This window comes from Schistocerca serialis, chromosome 2 (assembly GCF_023864345.2).
Source record: "Schistocerca serialis cubense isolate TAMUIC-IGC-003099 chromosome 2, iqSchSeri2.2, whole genome shotgun sequence".
NCBI lineage: Eukaryota > Metazoa > Arthropoda > Insecta > Orthoptera > Acrididae > Schistocerca > Schistocerca serialis.
Window position 1 is genome coordinate 246,712,175 of NC_064639.1, and position 20,689 is coordinate 246,732,863.

Below are 20,689 nucleotides of genomic sequence, written 5' to 3' on the forward strand. Positions count from 1 at the left end.
TGTATAGAAGGATGCTGTAATAAACTTTCTGTACTCACATGTCCAACAAAATTAATTTTATTGGACATCAAAAGTGACAAGTGCTGGGTTCTGGAACAGCATGTTATTTCAGTTATTCCAGCACCATCAGTGACATCGTGTGGTTTGCAATCAAGTTTTTCTCATGACATTCAACTGCAAAGTAATGAAACAGCCAAAAAATTCAAGTAACTGAAGTAAATATAAGTTTAAGATCTTAAGAGGCCTCTTCTAGCTCTGCGCTTGACACTTAAAGAAATGTATCATCAGGCTTGGGATCCTATGTAAAAAAGTCACTATCAGGCTTGGGAAGCATTGATAAAGAAACCCACCCGTTACTGCTGTTGGACAACCAGCAGTGGTCAAGCTGCCATGGACTATAGCAACACATTTATACAATTTCTCATCAGTACATTGTCTCACATAAACTGCAAACTAATCATGTGAACACAGAATATGCTGTACTTTAAACTAGAAGTTCATAGCTTACTAGTACATCAGTAGCTTTGTGCAACAAAAATACATCGTCTATTGTTGACGAAGGCCTTAAAGGCCGAAAACTTTCATTGTGATATTTTTTTGTTGTGCTTACCTGTGACTCAGCACCTCCACTATATGGTGAGTAGCAACTTTCCTTTTCGTAATATTGTTATATTCCATCCTGGATATTCCATTGTTTAAAAAGTTGTACAAGATTGTCTAGTTTAGTTTCTTTCAAGAAAATATTACTTGTTATATTATGTTTCAGTATTGCCGAAAACATAAGAGTGCACTGTTGAAAGTTATGAAATGTGATCATACAGATGAGTGCACCTCCGCAAGTATTGAATTGGTGATTGTGAAACCGTAACAATGTTTATAGGAAACCGTGCAAATGCATGCACAAAAATTTTATCAAAATCCATGGTGGTCATGCAGGAACCTGAAGGCCACTTGGCATTGAATGACCTAATACTGTATTTATGAACATAATCAGTTTTTGAAAATGTCATGTAATTGGATAGGTATTAAGCAGAGGCAGGACGACACACGTATAAAAGTATTGAAGTTTGCAAGCTTTCAGAGCCAGTAGCTCCATCTTCTGGCAGAAGGGTTGAAGTGGAATAAAGAAAGATGAAGGAAAAGAACTGATGAGGTTTAGGAAAAGGGGTTGAGTTTGAAAAGCCACCCAGAATTACGTGACAGGGGAGACTTACTGGACAGGATGAGAAAGAAAGACTGTCCTTCTCAACCTGTTCTGTAAGTTTCTCCTGACCTGGGGTTCTGTGTGACTTTTCCAAACTCTGCCCCTTTTTCTAATCCTCACCAGTCCTTTTCTTTCACCCCACTTCCTTCCACTTCAGCCCTTCTGCCAGAAGCAGGAGCCAGTTGGTCCAAAAGCTTGCAAACTTCTAATACGTCTCTCTTTGTTTTCTCCTGCCAGCACTTAGTGAGTTGATTTTTTATCTATCCAGTTAAATTATATTTTCCAATACTATTTTTGTCGGACATTGGCTTGTTCTACAGGAAAATTGTTGTTACAATAAATAGTGAACTCTTCCACATCCAGTAGGAGATAACTGTTGTATGAATCTATAGAATGTGATATGATACATACATACATAACTTAATTTGTTTCTTCTCAGAGGAATATAACAATAAAAAAAGAAAAGACATTCAGAGGTTGGAAGAGATATGCAAGACACAGGAAATGACCGTAGAAGATAAAGAGAAAAACCTACAGGAATGTTTGGAACTGCGGCAGAGAATAAAAGATGCTGAAGAGCTGTGCTCATCACTGAAGACATCATCATACAAGACTGATCAAGAGATTGCAAAAATTAAAACAGAGGTTTGTTTGACAGGCATTTTAATTTTAGTAAGAGAAATGGGTGACTCTATGCCTGAACATTGTTTAAGACAGTTGCAGACGTGAAAAAAAATGCTTTATACCATTTTTGTGAGCTTATTATTCTACACAAGGCTTTGTGTGTTTCATCAAAAATACTTGTGTTTCTTATTTGCAAATTATCCAATGGCTGGTGCAACTTCTCAAATATTATTATTATTATTATTATTATTATTATTATTATTATTATTATTATTTTTTTTTTTTTTTTTTTTTTTTTTTTTTTTTTTTTTTTTTTTGAAGGTTGATAATCCTTACGTAGAGCTGAAGAAGTTTCAGTGTGAGAAAGTCAACATACCTGAAGTATCTGGTCTCAAGATAGGATCTCGTTACAATCTTGAGGACTGGAAATATGCAAAAACTGAGCTGCGTAATCTTAAAAAACAACTTGTCTCAAAAAAGCTTCATCTAGGAAAGTCGTCTGTGGACCTTAAGAAAGAAGTTTCTATGGTATTGTACCTTAATTGTTTTTATTTCTCAGATACTAATAACAATGATAATTCTAAGTTTTTGTGTATTTATTACAATACTTAAATGTCTTTCTCCCTCCAGTGGAAGGAACAACTTGATCAATTACTGGAAGATGAAACAAATGGAAAACGTCATCTGCAGGATCTGGATGAATGTCTGCAAAAACTGAGAAGTGATAGTAAGAAGGTAATGTATACATGCATGTGCTGTGTTGCTTTATAGAGTGTAAATTAGTTTTTTTGCCATTGATAGTTTTTTTGGCTATGAACAAATAACTACATCACTAACATTACATCATTGGCAGTTCAAAAGTCATCTCTTATAAAACTGCTATCATACATAAAGGGTGATTCAGCAAACCTTACCAATGTTGTTTTATGCAACCTACAGTGTTATACCTGGCCTTCAGTCTTCAAAACTCCCGCACGAGGTTTTCATGTTCCCTCCTTTGCTACATGCAAACTATTTTTCATACAGAAAAAAATGAACAGGATCCTAGAGTTATTGAAGAAAAACATATCCATCTTTGACACTTCAGTACTATTTCTAAAAAATTGTATATCATTAGCTTGTATTTTGCTTTCCTCACTTCCTTTTGTAACACAGGCCTCAGAGCCATAAGTCAGGACTGGAAATTAGTCACTGTTCTTGAAGACTGGTCCAGTTACTCCCTTCTCCAATCTTCAGATGTCCTCACTTCCCAGACAATTTACGTCACTCAATAGACATTGTATCCCCAACTCTTCTGCTGCTCTCATCATCTCTACACTCAGATCATCCAAGGCTGGTGCCTTTCATCTTTTTCAAAGTATCTTGTAAAAATAGAAACTCCAGGTTGGAAAATAAACCATTCGGAAAAGGATGGATTGCTACACGCTACAAAGATGACCTGCTGAGTTACAGACAGACCCAATGAAAAGACTTGTTACACATTATAGCTACCGGCCTAAGCATTCTTCAGTAAAGAAGAAGGGGACTTCGGCCAAAAGTTACAATGTGTAACAGTCCTTCCTTTGTGCCTGTCTGCAACTCATCTTTATGGTGAGTAGCGATCTATGCTATTCCTAATTGTCAGTGCATCTGCTACGTCTCTCTATGTTAATTCCTTTTTCTGTTTCCAGTTCTTTTCTGCCTCCTCAGTTTTTCTCCTTGTCCAGGTCTCCTTCCCCCATCCCCCACCACCACCGCAATAGTTCCTCCTTAATTTCTTCCTCCTGACCACTTTTATTCACCATTTGAACATAGTCAATCATGTCATTGCACTTGTTACTTTTAACCATCCCGTATAGAACCTTTTTTGAAATTTCATTATGCTCCTCCATCATTTCGGTCCACTCTTCTATCCACCTTTTTCTCTCCTCTACCACCAGTCTTTTTGCCTCTTTCTTTCTTTCTTGTCTGGTACTCTTCTCTTGTCTTTGTTGTCCTTTTCTGGAACCATACATTTCCTTCTCTCACTTTTTGCTTGTCCTGTGGCAAGCTGCTTCCAGTGGACTTTACTAATGTCCTCTTAAATCTTCCCCATTCCTCTCCACTATTTTTGGTCCATCTATTGGGAAATTTTCCTGTACTGTTCTGAGATACTTTAACCTGCTCTTTTCTTCTTTCAGTTTCCATACGCTTATTACACCTATCCTAGTTTCTGTCCCTTTCTTATACTTGGCTCCTCTGAGATTCATTATTAGCAGTCTATGGTCATTATCCAAAGCATCTCACCTCAGTTATCTGTGATGTTCATATTCATTTCACTATCATAGAAAATAGTGTAAATTACTGACTTTGTAGTCGTGTCATTACTGTACCAGTTAATCTCATGGCTTTCCTTTTGTTAAAACAGGTCTTCCAACCAACCATTTCTTTGGCAAAAATCAAAGTTTTTCACCTTCTTCATTTCGCCCACCCTAACCCTCTAGTCCAAGGTCACTGTCATACCCTTGTCTTTCTTTCCCACCATGTGCATTTAAATTCCCCATTACTGTCACACTCTTTCCTGCCATCTATTTCTGCATTCTCTCTTTAAATTCTTGTTTCTCTGCAGAAGTGTGCCCTACCTATGAAACATACACTTGTAATATCTCCATGATCTTTCCATTCAGTGATGGTTTTCTTATCATCTTGTCATTTATTCTTTGTACTTCATTCAACCCATCTCTGACTACTAACAACACTCCATTTCTGCTTCCATCATCATTCCCACTCCAAAATAATCAATAATCTTTTCTCAGTTTTCTCCTTCCTTCTTCTTTCCACCTTGTTTTTGCTGATCCCAACAAATGCAGTTTCCTTCTTTTCATTGTATCCACCATCTCTTCCACCTTCCCAGTCAATGTCTCAATACTCATTGTTTCAGATGGCAATCCATATTTACAGTTGGGTCTTTGTCTTTTATATCGATCCTTTCTGAAGCTCATTCCATTTCTAAGCCAACAGATTGTCCACTACTGGATTTCTAGGCCTATCGTAGCTTCATCAGAGTGCTGTTGGCATTACTTTTCAGTGCTTCTGTAAGACCTTCACAGCTAGTGTAGCAGTCTGGGGACACATGGAGTCTCCCATTGTACTTCGTCCCTACAGGAGATCCCCAGCTTTCTACCGTTGTCCATCTTCCATGATGTGGACGAGGGCTTGCACTTGCTGGATGTAAATCCTAATCATACAACATAATTTTGCTAAACAAAACATACTCCAATTTTAGTTTTGAATTAACCAAGGTGTGGTTTATTCTACAATCACTATATTCAGCATACAGTATAATTGTGTAGCAACAATTCAAGCACAGTATGTAGTATAAGCAGTGTCCTTGATCGTAGTAAAAGCTGAGGCAGGTACAGTGTAGAGTGGTTGCATATATCATGAGGGTCTGGGCTCTATGCGATGTGCTTAAGACTACACCATTATGAGTGGCATGGCCCACATCATGAGTGGTCTCAGAGTGGCCTCTCGGTATGGTGCTATTGCTGCTGTCTCTATTGCAGCTGAATTGTTGACTTGATATATGTCAATATAGCTGTTTCAGTGCAAAATTGATTGTTTGGAATATACGTTGGTTTTTTGATTCCATTGTTCCGAAAGGAAATATTTGCATAACAACATGGAAGGAAATAACTGTTGAGAACATCTTATATATACAGGTACCTTTTGCATGATTTCAAATTTCCTTCAGTGTTCCTCTTTTCTTTCATTAAGAGAGCCATTCAGTAAGTAACACAACCCATTGTTTCTTGGCCAATTTTAATTTCAAACAAAATTGTCCTGAAAAATTCTGTCATCATCTTGTATATTTCCAGTAATTGTCGGGGTAAATGGCAGTGCAATAACTAGCCTACAAATGGCGTCTGAAACTGATGTACATTCCAAGCGGAAAGCAGTTATTGACTTCCTTTTAGCGGAAAACCATATGTCACCAGGTGTTCACAGAATGTCTACGGACACAAGGCAGTGTATAAAAACTAGTCACGTGGTAAAGTGTGTGTCGTCAATAGAACAAGGAGAAGGAAGTCTGATCTCCCACACTCAGGCTATCCAAACACAGCTGGAGATGCCTGTAGTGTTGTAGCATGTAGATGCACTTATTTGATGTCATCAATGAATAACAGTCAAACAGCTTGGTGCCCAGCTTGACATCCCTGTCAGTGGTGCTGACACACTTGTCCTTCAGTTAGTGTATTCAAAAGTTTGTGCCCGATGGGTTCCCAGATGCCTACCTGAAGAGCTTAAAGAGGAAAGAAGAAATGTCTGTACTGAATTGCTTGCATGTTATGAGGCTAATGGTGGTGATGTCTTGTCAAACATTGTCACATGCAATGAAACATGCTTTCACCAGTTTGATCTTGAAACAAAATAGCAATTAATGGAGTGACACTACACACCATCTTTTTCGAAGTAGTACTTCAAAACAGTGCCATCAGTTGCTAAAGTCTTGGGTATAGCCTTTGGGACACTGAAGGGGTTATTCTATTCTAAGTCCTCCCTTATAGTCAGACTAAATATATTGTGAGACTGCTACAGGAAATACAAGAAGTGGTTACAGCACGTTCTTGGCCACAAAATAGTGAATGCACTCCTCCTCCTCCATGACTACAACCTGGATTTCACACCATCTGAGTCCCATCACTTTGGCCCACTGAAGGATAGACTCCACAGGAAGCATAACAGCAATTGTACAGAAGTTACTGATGCAGCAAGAACTTGGCTGAGATGCAGACAAATAGATTGGTACCATGATGTCACACAGGCTCTCATATTAAATAGAAGGGTGTGGTGAAAGGTGCAAGAGGCATATGATACTGTGAGAACAATGTGGCAGAGCCCAGTAAGGCCTAAATTAAAATGGGATATCTGGGTAGATGACATTCCCTCTGAACTACCGATATCCTTGGGGACACATCATTTTGAAGGAATCGGGGTGAGTGATGGGCTGGTGGGCCCAGTGGAAACATCATTGATAGTTGAGAATGAGTTCTATTGTCTGCCCCTTTAGCTGAGTGGTCAGCATGTCCGACTGCCATGCAGCAGGCCCCAGTTCAATTCCTGCCTGTGTCGGAGATTTTCTCTGCTCTGTGACTGGGTGTTGTGTGTCCTTATGATCGACACGTAAGTTGTCCAGTGTGACATCAACTGAAAATATTTGCAACTTGGTGGCCAAACTTCTTCAGGTAGGGACTCTTGGTCATCAGTGCCATACGATCATTTATTGATTTCAATACATTACATAGTGAGGCAACCATGCCTATCTGTCTCCAGATAGCGCTAACATATTGGCGGCAGCATCCACCCTGGCTGCTGAGCCATTGCCTTGCTGACAGAAAGCCTTTGGTAGGCCAGCAACCTTTAGAGGCCACGGCTATTGACATCAGCAGCACACTACTTTCATCAGCATTGTGGAGGCCGAATGACAGCTCGCTTCACTCGAATAGCTGCAGCAGCGCACGAAGACAGCTGTTCTTGGGATACGATTCACTGCCCTCTGGCACAAGTAGGTCTGTGGCTGGCACAGTGGCCCCAAGGCCCATTAGGAACTCAGCATCAGTGACAGCAGCAAGCGTGGACAGCAGGTTGACAGGACTGTGGCACAAAGTCTCATGAAGAACTTAGTGCTGGCAATAGGCACAGCTCAGTCTTGAACCCATGGCTTCTGCTGGTGATACCCAGTGATCTCTGGTGTAGCCCTGACTTTGTGGTGCTGCTGCTGGTTTCTGGCAATGAGAGGTGATGCCCGCCTCGAGTTTAAAATTTATTTATATGCCTCTGGCACGCATTTGTTTTACTAAAACTTCGAACATAGTCACATTACCCATCACATACTGTGTGGTACAGTTTACTGCTGTACTCTACTGGCGGCTTCACAATCCCCTTGTGTGTCTCTTATTATGACCACATTGGCAACTATTGACTCAAGTCTGTTAACACGCTTCACAGCAGCTTCCACACAATTCCTCATTTCTTTTGCTAAATAATTATGACTTTTGCGACTTTTGCCCAAAGTCTGGGAAGCAGCAGTACAGTTTCATCGTTTTAAATTTCCAGTTTCCTGTGTACAGTACACAAGTGCTTGCCATATCCTCCTGTCTTCATAGAGCTTCTCTTCCGAAACATCTCCCACTGCAACTCTCTCTACTCCACACCTGATTTCACTGCATCCGTCCAGCATTTTATGAGCCTTCTACATGGTGTTTTGACTGGGACTTTTGTTTCAGAATATTTTGTAGCTGTCTTTTATTGTCCATTCTCATAATGTGCCTATACCAGTGCAGTCTATTTTTCTTTATTACTCTAGTAATAGGAGCTTTGGCGCTGGCTGTATTCCTGTTTACATGATTTTTGATCTTGCCTTTTCTAGTAGTTAGGTTCATAGTTTTTATGAGTCTTATTTCTGTCCCTTGAAATGTTCTGTAGACTTTTTTTAGTAGGGTACATGTCTCTTAACAATAAGTGAGAACTGGCATTTTGAGGGAACTTACAGAACCATCAGATTAGTAAGTCAAGGTCGTGAAATACTGGCACACATTATTTATAGAAGAATGGAAAGAACGGTAGAAGCTGACATTATGGAAGATAAGTTTAAGTTCCATAGAAATGTAGGGCCATGCAAAATAACAGTGATCCTGTAACTTACCTTAGCAGATAGACTAAAGAAAGGTAAACCTACAATTATAGCATTTGTAGATGTAGGGAAACCATTTGACTGTGTTGACTGGAATGTACTCATTGAAATTCAGAAGTCAGCAGAGATAAAATGCAGAGAACAAAAGATTGTCTACCACTTGTATAATAACCAGACAATAGTTATAAAGAGTTAAAGGATTTGAAAGGGAAGTAGCAGTTGAGAAAGAATATAGTCAGTGTTGTATTCTGTCCTTGATGTTATACAATTTCTGTTTTGAAAAGGGAGTGTAAGGTGAATGACACAAAGGAAAAAAAGCATGGCTGAATGTAGTGCAATTAAAACAGCCAATAGTGTGGGAATCAGATTAGGGAATAAAGTAGTAGATGAGTTTTGTCATGTGGGCAATGAAAATCTGACGATAGCCAAAGTAGAGAGTATGTGAAATGCAGACTGGTTCAAATGGCTCTGAGCACCATGGGACTTAATTTCTGAGGTCATCAGTCCCCTAGAACTTAAAACTACTTAAACCTAACTAACGTAAGGACATCACACACATCCATGCCCGAGGCAGGATTCGAACCTGTGACCGTAGCGGTCGCGTGGTTCCAGACTGTAGCGCCTAGAACCACTCTGCCACCCCGCTTGACTTGCAGACTGGCATTAGCATTTTAAGCGTTTCTGAATAAGAGAAATTTGTTTACATAAGTTTTTCCTGGTATCCAGCCATATACAAAAGTGACAAAATAACTAAAAGAAGTTCTGACAGGGAGACGAAACATCTTTGGTTGTCAAGACGGTAAAAGTTTGTTCAGTGGTCTTTCAGAAACCCACAGAAATTCTGGTCACATGTGGAGGCTGCTAGTAGCACCAAAGTTGTTGTACCATCACTCATGGACAAGGCAGGAAATGGAATTGAGATTAACAAAGCAGAAGCTTACTCTGTTTTCAAATGTTCCTTTATGAAAGAAAACCCAGGGGTATTGCCATAATTTAATTCTCGTGCCTCTGAGAAGATTGGTAAAATGGATATTAGTGTCAGTGGTGTTGAACAGCTGAACTTGTTAAAACTGAATGAAGCTCAAGGGCTCAGTGGCATCTATCAGATTCTATAGAGAATTTGTAGCTACGTTAGCCCCTCTGTGAATGTAATCTACCATAGATCTCGCAAAGAAAAAACTGTGGCCTGTTGTTCTACTAAAAGGGCAGCAGAAGTGTTCCACAAAACTGCTCCCCAATATCCTTGACATCCATTTGTTGTAGAATCTTGGAACATATTCTTACCTCATTTGTAATGAGGTATCTCAAGCAGAATGACCCGCTCTGTGCCAATCAGCATGGATTCTGAAAACATAGCTCATACGAAACCCAGCTCGCACTTTCCTCGCATTAAATACTGAAAGCCATTGATCAAGGCAGTAAACTATATGCAGTATTCCTTAATTTCCAAAAAGTATTTGACTCAGTACTACAGATACGCTTATCAAAGTAAGGGGTATCAAGTGAAATTCAGGACTGGATTGAGGATATTTTGGTAGGGAGGATGCAGCAAGTTATCTTGGCTGGAGAGTCAATGTCACATGCAGAAGTAACTTCAAGTGTACCCAAGGTAATTGTTTGGCACCCTTGCTTTTCATGTTGTATGATAATGACATAGCAATTTTAATAGCAACCTCAGGCTTTTCGCAGTTATCTACTATGAAATAATGCATGAAAGAAGCTGCACAAATATTCAGTTATATCTTGATAAGATTTCCAAATGGTGCAAGGATTGACAACATGCTTTAATTGTTGACAAATGTAAAATTGTGCACTTGCCGAAACGAAAAAAACACTGTATCCTATGACTATAATATCAGTCAACACATAACAAATGCTTGGGCTTAACAATTTGTTGGAGCATGAAATGGAACGATCACATAGTCTTAATCATAGGTGAAGCAGGTGGCAGACTGTAGCTTATGCAATCAGTCTACTAAAGAGTTTGCATACAAAACATCTGTGTGCCCCCCCCCCCCCCCCCCCCCCCCTTAGAATATTGCTAAAGTGTGTGGAACCAATGCCAAATAGGACTAACAGGGGATATTGAAGAGATACAAAAACTTGAAAATAGATGCAAATTATCCCATGAAAACTGCTTGTAAAGTTTCTACAACCAATTTTGTGATGAATCTCACTTAGGAATCTTGAAGACCGTATTAGATTAATAACAGCACACACCGAGAGATTTGAGCAACCATTCCTTTCCTGTTACCCATACATGAATGGAATAGGAGAAAGCCCTTATAGTGGGAAGTACATTCTGCCCTACACTTAAGTGGTTTGCAGCGAATACAAGTAGATAAAGATGTAGAGCATCAGGGAATGTCAATTTGATTGAGGGACAGGGAATGTAGAAATTATAGACAGTCACATTTGACAACAGCAAGCAAATTCAAATAGAAGTAGGTTGCAGTAGTTAAGTGAAGATGGAAATAGGGTAAGCAAAAATTTATACATGTGTGACAACAAAGTCGATCAAATGTTATAAATAAGGTGCCCATTTATGTTTTTTAATTGAATGTTTAAAGATGGGGTTCAGTGGTACGTATGCCCTCCCTAAAACTAGCTGGGTCGGAGGAAAGAAATGACATACCACCTCCAGTAACACCATGCTTACTAAAGCACATCTGTTGTCAAACCAAGTTGATCTCAGCTTTGCTTTACTTGTAATAATGCCTTAAGTGGATATTTCTCACGCACTCCTCTACCCCAGTGGGTAATTCCCCCCAAGGCTGGCTGGCATGGTCACGTCATATGCCCTTTTCACTCTTCACACCTGTCTTTGCTGGTTTTTGTTTATGGACCAAAACGAAAGTCTATTAAGAATGAGTAGAATATATTACATGAGAAAACTGAACTTTATTGAAACATAATTACAGATTGTTTTCTGTGTGTAATATTTTAAAACGTGGTGCTGCTCAGAGTAACTCCACATTCTTTTAACGAAATTGCTGTGTAAATTTCGTTAAAGAATAAAATTTGCTTTTAAGTTAATTTTCTTTACCTTACTTTCTTTGCGTGTGAACTTTGTTGTAGAACCTCTCTCTTATTTATGTGTGGTAATAAAAATTTTCACTTTCAAAAGAATTACGTACATTTAAAAATTACGTGAACTCATATTAACTGATTAAGAATATTTGGTTGAAAATTAAATTCTTTACATCATTCGGCCTTGGCACACATTTTCTAAATGCAGTGGATTTTTTGTTAAATATTTTTACTGAATTCTTTCCCGGCGTTAGCTTTTGAACACAAGATTATCACTATTAGCAGAAAATGGTTAATTATTACCAAGCCGACATTTAATTATCACTGATCAAACCTACTTCGCTATACATTTAAGTTATTTGAAAGAACCAAAATTGTTAGATTTCAACATTAACTATCCGTCTAAGAATGCACAAATGTGTAACTATTTTTAAAATCTCAGTCAGTCTCTGGATCGCTGTAAAAGAAGAACATTCTCTTAGTTCACTGTTAATGTTTATCTATCTGTTCCCGATTTACGGGTTTGGTTGATTTTTCCTTTAGCGGAACAATTTTTTGAATGTGCCGCCGCTGCAAATCGATCGGTCGCGGCACAGCCCAGCAACACCGCTAAAAAAATGCTGAAAACTCTTTAAAGAAATATTATAGATGACATGGGCAAGCTAATTTACATTAATAATACACACTTTCTATAAATTTCAATATATTTTTACCATAACAATTATTCAACTCACATATGCTCGTAATTTCCCCTTCAATGGCGGCTAAATCTAGATACAGACAAATGACGTCTACCCATTCACCAAATACATCGACACAGCTTCCTACCGCTTTCAGCTCTAAACGAGGAAGACCAAAGAATACATAGTGCATTGTGCTTTTATAGTACTGCTGACTGTTAACATTTCTTTGTAATTTCACGACATTATTTCCCTCTGGCTAAATTTCACATCTCTGTTATCTCAGATATTGACACATTTCGCAATTACATATTTAATATAGAAATATTACCATCCTAAATACAGAGAGAATATTACTACAAAAAAATTACAATAATAACAAATGTCTTTTACACAAAATTCAATAATATTTTTTGTTAAATAATTACATTATATACAAATTGCTCAGAGTGGCGTATATGGTACAAATAAATTTCAGTTTGTTAATGTGTGAGTTTGCCAGGGAACGTTACATTCTCCACACCAATAAGATATCTTATTTTGAAGGCTTGTACTTGTACATACTCCTCATCTCCTTCTTGATCTTTTTCTTATTTTTCCTTGTCAAAAACCCTGAAAAATGCCTTGTTGTAGGATGATTTGCTTTTGGTGTCACCAGAAGTGGTCATCCAGTTGCTGATCCTTGTTGCAAAATGCATACAGCCAATTCTTCTCCAAGATGAATCATGAATTCAAAGTTTTTTGCTGTCATGGTTTTTTGTACAGAATGTATGCAGTGAAGCATAAAGTATCCAATAAATTGGACCAACGATGAAAAAATTTTTTTGCTGAAAATACCTTCTTATTATGTTTTTTTAGGATGGGGAAATCCAAATATTATACTTAAAAAACTGTATCACCCACCATTTCTTCACATTTTACAGTTGAATTTATTAAATTAAGCGATTTTTAAAAGAATTTAACAGCTTTTATATAGTTAAAATAATTTAAAAAGGAGGTGTAATGAATGTAGATGACATTTGGTAGCACTGCTGAAAAACATTTGCCGGCAAGAGAAGGGTCGATTCTGTTTTTGTGTTAACAGATGGTGTTCTGTTTACTGTCAACCTAACCTCACTTTCCCATTTCCTGTACATGTGCTCAGTACAGTGTTTGATCATGGTTGTAAAAACTCTGCTGACAGTTTTTGTTATATTTGTGGTGAGTTTGTGATTAAGAAACACCAAATAAACCTTACAGACTTTGTGAAAAATGTTTATCTATCATACTTTGGATCTAAACTCGGTGACAAAGATAAATCTTGGGTGCCGCATGAGGTATGTTATGTGTGTGTTGAAGATCTTAGAAAATGGTCAAAAAAGGAGAAAAAAGCCTTTAGATATGCTGTTCCCATGATATGGAGTGAGCCAAGAAATTATTCCGATAATTGCTACTTTTGCAGTGCTGATATTACTGGTCATAATTCAAAAAACAAGAAGGTAATAAGCTACCCTAACCTTCTGTCCGCCATCCAACCAGTAGGGCATGGTGTAGATTTGCCGGTTCCTGAACCACCAGATGATTTTAATTCTATTCCAACATAAGTATTTTCTGATGTACAATCTGACTTAAATGAACCAGATGTTGATGAATTCCATTGTAATACAGAAAGTCTAAAGCCCAAATTGTGTATGCAGACCGAGCTTAACAATTTGGTTTGCGATCTGAGCTTAACGAAAGAATAAGCTGAACTGCTTGGCTCTAGTTTAAAAGAAAAGAACTTATTGGCAGTTGGAACCATCATATACATATATAGAAAGAACACCAACATGGTGGGGGGCTACTGTTGGTCATTTTGCCGAGAAGTTCAGCAAGCAACTCATCTAGAAAAAGTTACACAAGAAGCTTCAAAGAAAAAAGAGAAAGAAAATACAAACCAATTCCAGCTGACAAGTGAAACCTCTATTAACATAAATCATTGTTTTAAGTAGCCTACTGTAAATACAAACCATGCTTACATTGTAACAACGCGTTTCATTAATTTCCCCATTTACCGTATAACAAAGGATTTTTATACTATATAATAAAAACCATATTGCTCAAAAACTAGGGGTGATATAAAATAACTAAGGCTAGATTTGGATTCAGCTATCTATAGAGATCAGCTATCAAGTAAAAAAAGTTTTTTTTAATATCGTTGGCCTGTGTTATCTGATAACATTTCTTTTTAGTCTGCTCCTGGCTGTGTGGTAGGTCTGCAACTGGAGTCATCAATGTCCACACCACCCATATTCTTGTTATAATCCATGACAACTCTGACCTTTTGTACATTGCCATTCTTACTACTTTAGCTGCATAATCATGGAATATGCTCCCCTCCATGTTTTCTCTCTCTCTCTCTCTCTCTCTCTCTCTCTCTCTCTACCTTTCATTTCATAAACATCTGCTTGTTTCTGACCACTTTTACATATTCACCCTTCTTCATTTACAAGTTGGGGAGCTTTTTTCTGTTTTGCTGTATTGTGCTGATAAAACTTGTGTTCTTACTTGTTAATTTGCCACAAAAATATGGAATAATGCACCAGTTATGAGGGCAAGTCTTCAGCAGGCTCCAGATAATTAGAGAAGTTATTTTCTGTCCAAGATACAGACAATAAAATCCCATGTCTAACCAGAAAAGCTTTTACACAGTTCATAAAATACAATATATTGACTGATGAGAGGTACAAGCTAGTGGAGAAAGCATTAATTAGTAGTGTTGTAACACCCGCTAGCCTGAAATTAGTCATTCCCCTTAGCTACAAGCCATAAAATGCTGTGAATGGATCTATCGAACCCACTGAGAATGATCAGGCCATGGGTGTTGTGCACATTTAAAGGTTTAAATGTCTTACTCTTTTTTGTGTAATGTAGTCTATGTTGTTGTTGTTGTTCCCCCACCCCCCCCACCCCCCACCCCCCCACCCCCACCCCCCCAAATCACTACCTACAGTTGATGTAATGTTTGTTGTCACGTTATGTACTAACTTCTATATATTGCATGTGATGTTATTTCATTTCATATTTCTCCAATTATCAGTTGTTATAATTAATGAAAGAAATGGAGTACTGGCAGTAGATTGCATTAAGAAGTCTCCATCAATTATTGTTCTTTCATTAGAGATGAAGTTGTGGTTCTACTTCACATGTGGCGTGTTGGAGATCTGTAATTATTATTAATATGTGTCTTTTCATTGTATTCTTCAATACAAATGAGCTATCACTATAAAAAGAAACACTTTACTGTTTCTTACCATTTTAAATTAATCATACATGTATTGAGAAGTCTTTTATTGCTCTCTGCAGTAACTGTTAAAAAGTCACATAGCCATGCCAATAAATATGAATAGTTTAGATACACAACATTCACTTGACTTGAATCATGATAATGCTACAACTTGAGCAGCATTTGTTAATACTTCATTTTACAAAACCAATTTGATACATTTGGTGCAATAATAGATATTTATCTTCTACTGATCTGCTGGAGTGTGGTATTCATCACAAGTACTGACGGTATCTAGTACCACTATCTCAAGTACCTGTTTGCATCACATTCTGGGCTAACGAGATCCCATATCTTGTAAACCATGCATTGCTCAAAACAGACAGGAACAATACACAGTAAGATACAGAAATATCAAAATAATTTATATTATGTTTTTGCTTTCTCACTGCACATGTCCCACTTTCATTTTAGCTTCAGTAGTGCGTACTGCTTGTTCACTTGCACACATGTGCATCTCTCAAGCAATTCTACTAGCTTATACACTATGATTAACCTAACAACTTGTCTGGGTGGTACTACAGGGTGTATACAACTCGGGAAATCCGGGAAAAACCTGGGAATTTTTTCATCTGGGAGAAAATCGGGAAAAATCCAGGAATTTTTTAGAATGCCAGGAATTTTCACTGCTTTAGTTTTCAATTAAATTTTTGTAACTTTGACTGGTAAGAACAAATTCTCTAGTGAAGGATATTACTGTACCTCGCTACTGCAGACTAAACAGCTGTAATAAAACATAAACAAGAGAAAAAACGAAAATCAAACTTCAGTCGCAAAGGAAATGCTCCATATACAACAACAAAAGACAGTGCTCATACAGGCATCTGCCAACAGCAAAATGTCTCAAAGGCTTTAGGAAGACTATGCAACATAATGTCAAATTGCCTCCGATGAGTGTGATGTCACAAATGCTTACATTAGATTAGTTTGAGCAGTTGTGAGCAGGCTCATGCGCATGCACAGTTGAGTCATGTATCAGTAGTACCTTCTCCTGCTTCTGGCTACAGAAGTGTGGCAGTTAGCTGTATAAGCAATAGCAGCAAGTAGCCAGATGCAACCCGGAAAAATTTTACTGGCGCGCCTAAGCTGCCAGATTCGCGCATGCACAACAAATCCAGATCTAGGAGGGGGCAGGGGGCAAACCGCAAACAGATGTGTCCCAATGGCTTAATGTGAATCATTCTGTTGTTTCTCAGATATGGCGACAATTTATAAGAGACCAAAACAGTATCCCGAAGACCAGGGCAGGGCCGGCCCTGTGTGATATCAAAAAGAGAGGAGTGTTATTTGGCTGTAAAGGCACAACTGTACTGCACTAGTACTGAGAACTTTTAACATTGCAGCGCATCAGCAATCGTGAATTTCAATGATTATAAAGAATCTGCCTCGATTGCAAATAGAAACCGGATGTTGACCTAGGTTTCGGTGCCTTCTTCGGAACACTCTAAAAATACAAACTGCCTAAAGAGGCAAAGGTTTACCTGAGAGCGCGCAGCCTACCGAATGTTGGCTGGGGTGAGGAAGCACACTTCTGACGTTTGAGCTAAGTACAGCTATTGACACGGTTCACACATACTGTTTATTTTACATTTTATGTGATTCTTTTGCCCTTTTGGGCATTCTGTATTAATGTTGGACCATGTCTCTGTAGGCAGTTTGTAGTTTTAGTGTGTTCTGAAGAAGGCGTGGTTATCTGCGCCGAAACCTAGGTCAAAATCCGGTTTCTATTTGCAATCGAGGCAGATTCTTTATAATCATTATATTGCATTAGTACTGCATGGCAACTGGCATCTGACCTCATAGCATCCACTGGACATGTTGTATTGAGACAAACAGTGGCAGAAGGCTTCGGCAGACTGGCCTTTGTCGGAGACCTGCTGTATATGTACCTTTGATGCGTCTTCACAGAAGGGAATATCTAAAGTGGAGTCGTCAACATACAACCTGGACGTCAAACAGGGGGCCAGTGTTATTACGGTATACTGATAATTTTTTTACTTATGGACCATCTGACAGCAACTGAATAAAACACAATTTTAGTGCCATACGCGTTTCGCCTTTATTTTCTGCAAGGCATCATCAGTGGCAGGTTGCGTGGACAATTTCTTACATATTACGCTCCTGTTGCATTTGGTGTTGTTCTTCTTCTTATGAATGCCAATTTGCAGTTTTTTCCACATTCCACAGCACTATGAACTGAACGCTTGTTTCAATGCAATGTTTTTTTTTTTTTTTTTTTTGTGTTTTCTTTTAACAGAAGAGTCCCGATTTGGTCTGGAGAGTGATTCTCTAAGCATTTGCATCTGGAAGAAACATGGAACAAGATTTCAGAACCCAAGCATTGTGAAAAGAGACTGTTATCGAGGAGGATCCCTAATGGTGTGGGCAGAGATTATGTGGACCGTGGACCACTCGCACATCTCATCATGAGTTGTACATGTGAATTGGCAAAGTTTAACTGTTGTCAGATATTGTGACAGGATCTTGGGACCTCATGTGTGATGTTGCGAGGTCGTGTGGCCCCAGACTTCATATTGATGGACAATAATTCTCGACCTCATAGAGAACACGTGGCTGATGTTTTCTTGGAAACGGAAAATGTTTCACACATGGCGTGGTCTGCTCAGTCTCCCGAATTGAATCCCATTAAAGCATGTCTGGGATGCACTAGGGTGACAGGTTGCATCACATCCGCATCCACTAACTACTCTCCATGAGTTTTGAGCACTTCTGCAGGAAGAGTGGGTGTTATTGCCTCAACTTGAAACTGATGACATCATTCACAACATTCCCCATTGTTGTAGGGCCTGTTTTGCTGCCAGAGGTGGTCACACCCCATACTGAACACATTAACCAGGTGTCGGAATGTATGTACAATGCATTAAGTTGGGAAAAAACTAGGCACATCTTGTCTACTGTTATGCATATAGCAGCTATTTTCATTTTGTATTCTTTACATTGTTTCTACTCTACTATCACCTGTTTATACTGTTTTGTGGCAAAATAAACACAACCTTTCAAAATTTCTGTTTGTTGCTTTAATTTTGGGCACAGTGTAGTTTAGTAAGTGGTAGGCTTGCCAGGACAACCTGCTAGACAGCATTAATGGTCTTTTCTGAAAACCACGTAGAGCAGATAGCTTGGAAGACTGCTCATGATGGAAATACATTACATCTAATGGCAACAAAAGACCTGACCTCATTGAAGGTATCTGTATAGAAACTGTTATCAGTGGCAATGAGTCAGTTGTAAATCTTACCACTTATATTAGCTATGCTTTGTAGTTTACTAATCATTTAAGTTCAGTAAGCTAGATAAAGACCCAGTTGTTTTACTTCATCAAGAGAAACTCAAAACACCTCTGGACAGTAGCAGGTAGAACAACAGTGGCTCAAGAGTTCAGGAGAATAGTTGACCGTGGTCTGGATAGATATGTACCTAGTAGAACAATTCATGCTAGGAGGGACTCCCCATGGATTATGGTCACTGTGTTGTTGTGGTCTTCAGCCCAGAGACTAGTTTGATGCAGCTCTCCATGCTAATCTATCCTGTGCAAACTTCATCATCTCCCAGTACCTACTGCAACCTACATCATTCGGAATCTGTTTAGTGTATTCATCTCTTGGTCTCCCTCTATGATTTTTACCCTCTGTGCTGCCCTCCAATTCTAAATTGGTGATCCCTTGATGCCTCAGAATATGTCCTACCAACCGATCCCTTCTTCTAGTCAAGTTGTGCCACAAATATCTCTTCTCCCCAATTCTATTCAATACCTCCTCATTAGTTATGTGATCTACCCATCTAACCTTCAGCATTCTTCTGTAGCACCACATTTCGATAGCTTCTATTGGTCACTGTAAAGAAACTTTTAAAGAAATAGCAACTTCTGCATAACAGATAGGAAAGATAGCATAGAGCTTCTTATCTTTCCGTCCCCTATATTTTTTTGGTTATGCTTCATCTGAGCAGTTTAGTTTGTAGTGATCAGACTTGCGTAAAGGAGGTTAACAGAAAATGCATGCTTTATTGCAAAATTTGACTGTATTGCAAAAATGAATATTTGTCTCTTCACTTCAGGAATATTAAAATTGTTCATATTAAGGTGGAAAAATATTGCATTGAGTGGATGAAAGTACACATCATTTTTCTTAGTTTATTGATTTTGTAGATGACACACTTCCTAACAATGCCTACACTCAACCATGCTTCTTTTAACAGTCAAATTTATTCCACCTACACACAGAACCTTGCCGTATTGTTTTTACAATACAGTCCATGGTAACCTTTACAAACTTAGAAGTAATAAAGTATCCCACCACAAGTTTCTAGTGACCAAGGATGACAATACTGTTTGGTCCACTGATTGTGTGTATAATTACAAATACCATTTGTGAATAAACAAAATAATTACTCATGTTGCCCTTTCTGTGCATGGTAAACTTCCAAACTCATATTTCACCACATCAGCAAAATGTCAAATAATTTTGATGCAACTTACTGCACATGAGAGTTCTGCATGAAGCCCAGACAATGACTCTGTCTTCTCATTACAGCATGAGACCAGTAGCACTTGGACATTGTCGAACATGAAATAGCATAACGATGCCCCCAATGGAAAAAGTCACTTTCAGTTCCGAAAAAACCAGTGATGTGTAAGAGGAATGATTTATTACATCATACTGTTATTGATAATAGTGCACATTACAACCTCGCACTAGACTGTTTAAAAAAAAAAAAAAAAATCCAAAAAAAATAGAAAATATATTACAAAAGTTCTGACCCAACAGCAAAGATGCCCAGAAAAACCAGTCACTACTCACTAACAAAAAACTTAATAATGGCTACCTGCTCATAAGTCGTCATAAAAATAATGTAATAAAAATATAAGGCACACTCCACATCCTCTCAATCCTATACCTGAATTTACAACCATATGTTTCTAAAGGTTGAAAGCAGCCTTACCTTCTCTCCACCACATCCCTGCATGCTCTCACAAGCAGTATTTTACCATCCCCTACCCCTGCCCTGCTATCTCTAATATGTGTGAGTGAGAAAGACAAACTCTCTGTGCAGGAAATACAGGGTGTGATCAACAAGTAGTGGGACTGAATTAATTTCAATTTTTTTATTGAACTAGCTGCTACAAATTATAACATTCTGTGCGTCATTTTACTTATCAGATCTGGCAATCTGTC

At 38.4% G+C, this 20,689-nt stretch overlaps 1 protein-coding gene across 1 annotated transcript in view; it reads left to right on the plus strand.

The window, feature by feature from the left end:
• LOC126456992 (kinetochore protein NDC80 homolog) overlaps positions 1 to 20,689 on the plus strand; it is a 165,046-nt gene that overhangs the window by 112,923 nt on the left and 31,434 nt on the right. The window contains exons 10-12 of the mRNA XM_050092955.1: positions 1,644 to 1,849; positions 2,150 to 2,356; positions 2,459 to 2,563. Coding sequence (XP_049948912.1) covers positions 1,644 to 1,849; positions 2,150 to 2,356; positions 2,459 to 2,563 — 518 coding nt within the window. The remainder of the gene's footprint in view (positions 1 to 1,643; positions 1,850 to 2,149; positions 2,357 to 2,458; positions 2,564 to 20,689) is intronic.